Here is a 9,378-nt window from a genome sequence, read left to right on the forward strand (position 1 = left end):
TGAGGATTAACTAAACACAGCTGGACAGAACTAGACTAACAATGAAAAATATGGGAACAGACAAGTGGCGGAAAACTGAAACAAAAGGAGCATGTGACCAAAGCAAAAACCCAACAGCTCCAGATAGATATGTGACAGTTGGATCAAACGCCTTGCACCTTGACATGACCGGCTCAGCAGACACTCCAGGATGCGCTGGTCATGTCCAGCCAATCCTCCAAATATTCTTTTGTAACTGGCGCATCATCCATAATAAATTCTTACAAGAATAATAATCATACACGGTGTGTTAATAGGCCAGAGGAGAACTGGCACCCTGACTGAGTCTGGTTTCTCCCAAGGTTTATTTTTCTCCATCATGCCCTGGAGGAGTTTTGGTTCCTTGCCACTGTCGCCTTTGGCTTGGCTTGCTCAGTTGGGGACACTAAAATTATGATCTAAGTTATTCAACTTAATATACAAATAAAATTAATTAATTAGGTTTTATTTAATTCTATAAACTATAATACTGATCTGCCAACATTGTCGCTACATGATACATTAAAATAAGCTGATAACATCACAGTTTTCTCCAGAACGACTGTACAGGCAAATCAATTTTTTTTCCAATATTGTCCTGTTTAACACTGTGAAGCTGCTTTGAAACAATCATCATTGTAAAAGCGCTATATAAATAAAGTTGACTAGACCGGTGAGTTTGACCATATTTGACCACTGACTATCTGAATTAGGTTGTTTTTAAACCTAATATTGTATGTGTATTACATGAAGAACCTTTCATCTAAGGAACTGCTCTATTCCACAAAAAGTTATTTAGATTTTAATAATGTTCTTCACAGTAAGAAAAATAGTTCTTACATGGCATTTGGAGTAAAAACCTTTAGCTTTGTTGGCTCATAAAAATAAAAAAAATAAATTAAATTGTAATACAAAAAAAGTGTAAATAAAGGCAGACAAAATGTTCCTTATTGGCCTGTGAAGTCAACATTTGTTCTGAACTAATGCTCTATGAAATTTATAGCGTCATAACCCTGTCTGATGAATACTTCAAGTGGTAACTTTATCAATAAACATAAATATTTGTATTATTTTCTCACATGTTGAGTGTTTTCAAGTTCAAAGTTATTCTAGGTGTGTAATAACTGTAGAAAAGTCTATTGTGCATCATAGTTAGTTTGCTGATTGTGAACTGTAGAAGTAGGAAACTATATCTAGAATTGACAAAGTGAGGTCACACAGAAACTTCTGTAATTTTGACTAACTGTAGTTAACATCTTCACATAAGTCACATAAGTTGCTTCTTATGGAAAAAGTGTGGCAATATCATGGCATAATGATGGTATCAGACAATACCATGGTACAACTATAAAACCATGATAGCACAATTGGACAAAACTCAAATGTGGTAATACTATTGTACAGGGCATGCAAAGGCATAGTGGCTAAAAGAATGTGGTACACTTTTTATACCTGCGAAAGAGAAGTAAACTTAAGCACTTTTAAAAAGAGTACTTATTACGGACTTTAAAGGAACACTCACATCGACACATGTTTTCAGACACTTAATAACATGTTATTTGCAATCAAACGAAAATGTAGTTTCAATTTATATTAAATGCAGATAGCTGGACTTTTGTTTTAAGACTTAAGGCTGGACTTAAGTTCACACAAAAATTAAAGTTAGCCCATGATTTACTCCCCCTCAAGCCATCCTAGGGTTTTTATGAAATATGGTTAAAGTCAATGCTGAATGTACTGGCAAGCATTTATGGTAAATTTAAATATACCTAAATGTAATTTCTATTGAAACATGCACTCTCAGAAAAAAAAGGTATGATGGAGGTACAACTTTGTTCCTAGGGGAACAAAACATAACAGTACCTTTAAAGGTACACAATTGGTCCTTGTGGTACAAGTATGCCATTGTTTTCCTCAGTTCGGTCCTAGTGAGCCGCTGTCCTGTAGAGTTTGGCTCCAACCCTGCAAGACGTCTATAGAGAATTAACAGGTTTAGGCCCCGTCCACACGGAGACGCGTTTAGCTGTATACGTATACATTTTGTAACATATCAGCGTTTCGTCCACACGGATCCGGCGTTTTAGAAGCATGAATCTGATATTTTTCGAAACCGGGTCCCAAAGTGGGTAAATCTGAAAACGATCATCTTCCATTTTTATGTGTACAGCGAATCCGTATATTTTCTGAAACGGTGATGTCATCACACTACGTCCAGCACGGTGAAAGAGTCAAGGGATACAACTACGGGCACTGCGCACATCAATATCGCGTCATTTAATGAACAGCAGATCATTACCTAATATCATGTATACTTAATTTACCTAAGGCTGCAAAGCCATCCCCTCGCTTCAAATATGGCAGGACGATAAACGCTGCGACATAATCTTCCTCATCAGTTCCATCTCCTCAGCATTACAGATAGCCAAGAGGAACTTGATGCTGTAACAGAAACTATTGACTCTCTCTTTACTAGCACTTTAGATATAGTTGCTCCCCGGCGCTTAAAGAAGATTAAAGCAAATAATCCAACGCCGTGGTACAATGAGCACACTCGGGCCCTTAAAACAGCAGCCAGAAAAATGGAGCGCAGCTGGAAGAAAACAAAACTAGAGGTTTTTCGCAATTTGTGGAAAGAGAGCATGATTGCATACAGAAAGGCCATAAAAACTGCTAGATCTGCTTATTTCTCAACTCTTTTAGAAGAAAACAAACACAACCCTAAGTATTTATTCGATACAGTGGCTAAATTATCAAAAAAAAAAGCTTCAGCTTCTGATGTTTGTAAACAACACAGCAGTAATGACTTTATGAACTTCTTTACTAGTAAGATTGATAATATTAGGAAAAAAATTATAACCATGCAGCCGTCTATTACAGTATCACTTCAGACAGAGCATTGTAGGGTCACTGAGGAAAAATTACACTCATTCACTACTATAGGAGGAGAAGAATTGGCTAAACTTGTAAAATCGTCAAAATCAACAACATGTATGCTTGACCCTATACCGACTAGGCTATTAAAAGAGATACTTCCAGAGGTCATAGATCCTCTGCTTAATATCATTAATTCATCTTTGACATTAGGATATGTACCGAAAACTTTTAAGTTGGCTATAATTAAACCACTTATTAAAAAAACGCTACTTGATCCTAAAGAATTAGTCAATTACAGGCCAATCTCGAATCTACCGTTTCTATCAAAAATACTAGAAAAGGCCGTGTCTTCACAATTATGTTCTTTTTTAGAAAGAAATGGTATATGTGAGGATTTCCAGTCAGGATTTAGACCGTATCATAGCACTGAGACTGCTCTAATTAGAGTTACAAATGATTTACTCTTATCATCTGATCGTGGTTGTATCTCTCTATTAGTATTACTCGATCTTAGCGCTGCATTTGATACTATCGATCACAATATTCTTCTGAATAGAATCGAAAATTATGTTGGCGTTAGTGGAACTGCTTTGGCATGGTTTAAATCGTACTTATCTGACCGTTATCAGTTTGTAGCAGTAAATGAAGAGATGTCACACCGATCACAAGTTCAGTATGGGGTACCGCAAGGCTCAGTGTTAGGACCGCTGCTCTTCACCCTGTATATGCTACCACTGGGAGATATCATTAGGAAACATGGCGTTAGTTTTCATTCTTATGCTGACGATACTCAGCTCTATATTTCCTCAGGCCCTGACGAAACTTACCAATTCACAAGATTAACGGAATGCATAGCTGATATAAAAAATTGGATGAATAGTAATTTTCTGCAACTTAATTCAGATAATACTGAATTTTTAATTATTGGACAGAAAAGCTCCACAAGTAGTAACCGAGAATACTGTCTAACACTTGATGACTGCTCTGTCAAGCCCTCGTCGTCAGTGAGGAACCTGGGTGTGCTCTTTGATACCAATCTTTCATTTGAAAGCCACGTTTCTAGCATCTGTAAAACCGCATTCTATCATCTTAAAAATATATCTAAATTACGGCACATGCTTTCAATGCAAAATGCTGAACAGTTAGTACATGCGTTCATTAGCTCAAGGCTAGATTATTGTAATGCTCTACTGGGTGGTTGCCCTGCTCGCTTAATAAACAAACTCCAGCTAGTCCAAAATGCAGCAGCTCGAGTTCTTACTAGAACCAGGAAGTATGATCATATTAGTCCAGTTCTGTCAACACTGCACTGGCTCCCTATTAAACATCGCATACATTTTAAAATCTTGCTTATTACTTACAAAGCACTAAATAGTTTAGCTCCCCGGTACTTAAGCGAGCTCTTAACACATTATACTCCATCACGTCGATTGCGGTCTCAAAACTCTGGCCAGTTGATCATACCTAGAATATCTAAATCAACTGCAGGTGGTCGATCATTTTCCTATTTAGCTCCTAAATTGTGGAATAGTCTTCCTAGCATTGTTCGGGAAGCAGACACACTCTGTCAGTTTAAATCTAGACTAAAAACACATCTCTTTACTATGGCATACACACAGAACATTTTTAACTTTCATTATTCAAATCAATTGACTGATTGTTAGGCTGCATTAACTAGGTCAGCCGGAACCGGGAACACTTCCCATAACACCTGATGTACTCGTTACATCATAAAAAGAGTGACATCTACGCTAATGTTAGTCTCTCTGTTTATCCCGAGGTTTATCCCGGATCTGGGCCCTGTCCGGATCGGATGGTGGACCTGCCTGGACATGACCAACGCATCCTGGAGTGTCTGCTGAGCCGTGTCAAATGGTGTCTCCTCCGAATTTGCCTCACTTGCACGACATGCTCAAAACCCGTCTTCGGCGCAATAATTCCGATCTTTCATGTATTCATACTCTTGTGTAATAGACGCCCCATCCTAAATAAATCTGTCTCTTCCGCGATACCCTGAAAATTTTGAATAATCCGATCTAATATGATTTCCGAACTGTAAGGTTGCCAGAATAATAATCTTACACGGTGTGTTAATAGGCCAGAGGAGAACTGGCACCCCGACTGAGTCTGGTTTCTCCCAAGGTTTATTTTTCTCCATCATGCCCTGATGGAGTTTTGGTTCCTTGCCACTGTCGCCTTTGGCTTGGCTTGCTCAGTTGGGGACACTAAAAATATGATTAAAGTTATTCAACTTATTATACAAATAAAATGTATGAATTAGGTCTTATTTAATTCTATAAACTATAATACTGATCTGCCAACATTGTCGCTATATGATAAATTAAATTAAGCTGATAACATCACTGTTTTCTCCAGTACGACTGTACAGCCAAATCTAATTTTGTCGCAATATTATCCTGTTTGACACTGTGAAGCTGCTTTGACACAATCGTGATTGTAAAAGCGCTATATAAATAAAGTTGATTGATTGATTGATTGATTGAACGTATCTGCATTATTGTAAGGGTATGTTTTGGGTTGGGGTAGGTGTAGGCATTAATAAAACACATCTGTTAAGTAGCAAATGTATTTATTGTTATTTTATTGTGAGATTTTGCCTCACCTCCGACCACTGCTGTACCCCTGCTAGCCGCAACTCTTCTTCTCCATTTTTAGTGTATTTCTGTGGCAGAATTACAGCGCCACACACTGGCCTGGCATGCAAACTACATCCTTTTTAGTCAGTTTTCGTAACCTCGTGTGGACGCAGATATTTCTTGAAACGAGGAAAAAAAAAAGATCGGATTGTGAAAGCGCTGGCTTCGTGTGGACGGGGCCTTAGAAGTTGATGTTTTATTGAAAAAGTTTGGTCACCATTATGGAGATTAGTGTTTACTTTAATAATATTCTCCAATAATACTTGCTTGCCACAGATGTTGATTTTTACATTTAGATAGATATTAACAATGGTGACATACTTGCATGCTGGGAGCCACACGTTTTTAACTTATGCAGAAAGCATTACTGTGTCATGTTCAAGAAACCAATTTGAAATGATTTGAGCTTTGTGACATGGTGCATTATCCTGTTGGAATTAGCCATCAGAGGATTGGTACATGGTGGTCATATGGACATGGTCAGAAACAATGTTCAAGTGGGCCATGGCATTTAAATGATGATCAATTGGCACTAAGGGGCCTAAAGTGTGCCAAGAAAACATCCCCCACACCATTACACCACCACCACCACCACCACCAGCATGCGCAGTGGTAACAAGGCATAATGGATCCATGTTCTCATTCTGTTTACGCCAAATTCTGACTCTACCATCTGAATGACTCAACAGAAATTGAGACTCATCAGACCAGGCAACATTTTTCCAGTCTTCAACTGTCCAATTTTGGTGAGCTCGTGCAAATTGTAGCCTCTTTTTCCTATTTGCTTTTTGATGAGTGGTACCCGATGGGGTCTTCTGCTGTTGTAGCCCATCCATATGTGTCATCATTGTATGTGTTTATGGTGTGTGAATGATCTCTTGTGCATGCTAAGGTGAGGCCGCTGTGACTCACTGCTGATAGTATGTGAGGTCTGATAGATGAACGCACCTCTGTAGGAGCGGGACACACCACAGTTACACATTTACAGACAGGTGCCTATAAATCCACAGAGACGCTCACCTGCACAAGCACAACAACGGAAGCCTTACCCGAACAAAGGACTCCGAGAGGCCAGAGTCATCGCGCACCCTGTTGTGGACTGTATTTCGCTCTGAATTATGTGTTCTGGAAATTTCGCCAAATGCCTGGGGATAACCCTCATCCCTCTGGCCATCATCTGTGTCATCTGCAACATCCTGCTGTTTTTCCCAGGTGGTAAAGTTGCCGATGAGAGCAGTGACATCACAATAGAAGTCTTTTACTTTGGAGGAATTCTGGGATCTGGCGTGCTGGTGAGTGAATGTTTGTGTGAGAAGTTTATCTCATTTCTGTATGGCATGCATTTAATGTGTTAATTCATGTATAAAATGGGTTCTTAACAACAAAAACAAAACAAAAAAGGGAGGAAATAATAATAATAATTAAAAAAAAATTGTCAAGGTCACATAACTTTTTTTTTAAATTAGGAAAATGTTTTAGTTTATTACTTAATAATTTTAAGGCAATGGGTTTTCTCGCTTTTTTATACTTAAGTAAATTGATCACTTACAGTGTGAAGGATTTGCAAATAAATTTGCCCTGTCCATGTTTCATGCTTGTTTTATTGATTTCTTGTGCTATCATAAAGGGAACATTTCTGCTTGATTTTGATTCAAAATTTTGAGGCAAACACTCACATTTATTCCATATATTTGGATGGTGTTTGTTTAGATGATTTTCCCAGCGCTGGTTTTCCTGGGCTTGAAGAACAACGACTGCTGTGGATGCTGTGGGAACGAGAGCTGCGGAAAACGGTTTGCGGTAAGAAAACTCCCCTTTGGCTCAAACGCTATTCTCTTGGGAATTAAGTCATGTGACAAGTGACATTTTCACACCATTCCTCCACACAATGAACACGTTATTCCCGCCATCCAAGAAAAGTTAAATATTCAGAATATGCTTTTTTTCTCCCTTCTTTTCTTGTAAGCGGTTTTCGCAACACACACGCAACTGTTTCAAAGAGGAAACATGAATAAAAATATGGATACAGTTCCAAACATTATGGAAGCATTTAAGCAGGAAAATTCACCTAAAAGTTGCAGCATTAATTTTTTAAGTACAGTTAACTTAGTCAACTCAAATTTGGCTACATTTAAACTAACTTTATTGAGTTGAATCTTGAAGAAATTAAAAAAGTTGAAAATTGCATAACTAATTTTGGCAATGTAAAAACATATGTTGTCATAGCTTAATTATGATATTTTTTTTACAGTGCTTAGGCTATGTTATGTGTATTTTAACATTTTTTTTTTTGTTTTCATCTAGATGTTCAGCTCCATCCTGTTTGCCGCGGCCGGAGCTGCAGGCGCTGGTTACTCTGTTATTATCTCCTGTGTGGCCATTAATAATGGACCCATGTGCTTCACAGAAGCTCACCCCAATGAGACCGTTTATGCATTTCATGAAGGGTGCGTGTTTATTTTCCAGTGAAATCAAATTAAATAGCTGAAAAAAATCCAGTAGCTGTGATGTAACACCCTTCGGCTGTTTTAATTCCTTCAGAAACTACCTGTCCAACCGAACTATGTGGGATGAATGTACGGGTCCGGGGGACATCGTCACATGGCATCTGACCCTGTTCTCGATCCTGCTGATAACCGGTCTGGTTCAGGTCGGCCTGTGCGCTTTCCAGGTGATCAACGGGCTCATCGGCACCATCTGCGGAGACTGCTGCGGCTGCTGTGGGGTACGACACACTCTCCTACAGCATTAATGCTGCTAATATTTTTGTTTTTAGTTAAGAAATTCAAACTTTAAGTAAACACAACTAGCAGATTTTTACTTTTGTACTCGTGACCCACTCAAAACCCACTTAAAATTGTCTTATAATATTAGCTTAAAAAATTTTAGTGGTGAAAACTCACCAACTTTAACTAGCTAACTCAATAAAGTACTGCTGCATTCATTGAACTGAAGAACAGTCAACATACCTGTTGCCAAACTAAGCTCATGCTCCACTTGTCACCACGATGGAAACCTCCCAAAATAACAGACCTTTCTAAGGCTTAGTCCACAAGTACACGGGTATTTTTACACAAGTTGCACCCACATTCGGTTTCACTGTCCACATGACAACACTACAACCGGAGTTTCTAAAAATCTTCACCCTGGCAAGAGTTTACAAAAATGTCCGGTTTCCGTGTCCGGTTTTGAAAATTTCTGTGTTCGTGTGGACAGGCCTAAATTAGCATAGTTAAACATTAAACATGACTAAATCTCAAACTTAACATTTATCTTGCAAAAAAATAAAAAATAATAATAATTGTCCTAGCAAAGCATGCTGGGAAATAAAAATCCCAGCCCAGTTTCAGTAAAATTTAAGTTGGTATAAATGAAAAAGAAACAAGTTCATAAAACAAAAAAACAATGAAAAATTCAGATTACTTAAAATGTGTCAGTTTCGTGAACGCAAAAGAAAAATAAAGTTCTATATACTTATAAAATGTAATTATTTTGAACTTTGTTAAATTTGAGTTGGCTCTACTCAGACCAATTCTTTATTTTGAGTGGCAGGGTTTACAGTGTTAATGTAGTGTCTACAGTTTATATCTAACGTGTTTTTCTGTGTTTATCCACAGGAATAAACCACTCGGAATGGACTCATTGATTCTTCAGCACTAATCATACATCGATATCTGTAATTGGCAACATTTTTCACCTCATGGTTTTTATTTATACTGTTCAGATGGATGGTGTTTTCTTCTGTTTGCTGTATACAACATCTGCCTGATGGCTGATAGCTTATGAAGGCAACAGATATTTGATATTGTTATATATATATATATATATA

General features: G+C 37.9%; 1 protein-coding gene across 1 annotated transcript; it reads left to right on the top strand.

Moving 5' to 3' along the window:
- The first annotated feature begins 6,592 nt into the window (after positions 1 to 6,592).
- tm4sf4 (transmembrane 4 L six family member 4) lies at positions 6,593 to 9,378 on the top strand. The gene is made up of 5 exons (XM_067414913.1): positions 6,593 to 6,841; positions 7,260 to 7,349; positions 7,854 to 7,996; positions 8,091 to 8,274; positions 9,167 to 9,378. The coding sequence occupies exons 1-5, from the start codon at positions 6,668 to 6,670 to the stop codon at positions 9,170 to 9,172; spliced, it is 597 nt and encodes a 198-aa protein (XP_067271014.1). The 5' UTR covers positions 6,593 to 6,667; the 3' UTR covers positions 9,173 to 9,378.

This window comes from Pseudorasbora parva, chromosome 14, assembly GCF_024679245.1.
Source record: "Pseudorasbora parva isolate DD20220531a chromosome 14, ASM2467924v1, whole genome shotgun sequence".
NCBI classification, from domain to species: Eukaryota; Metazoa; Chordata; class Actinopteri; order Cypriniformes; family Gobionidae; genus Pseudorasbora; species Pseudorasbora parva.

Coding starts and splice junctions, on each gene's coding strand:
- tm4sf4 (XM_067414913.1), top strand. CDS start 6,668: ATGTGTTCTGGAAATTTCGCCAAATGCCTGGGGATAACCCTCATCCCT. Junction 6,842..7,259: donor TTCTGGGATCTGGCGTGCTG/GTGAGTGAATGT, acceptor GTGTTTGTTTAG/ATGATTTTCCCAGCGCTGGT. Junction 7,350..7,853: donor GCTGCGGAAAACGGTTTGCG/GTAAGAAAACTC, acceptor GTTTTCATCTAG/ATGTTCAGCTCCATCCTGTT.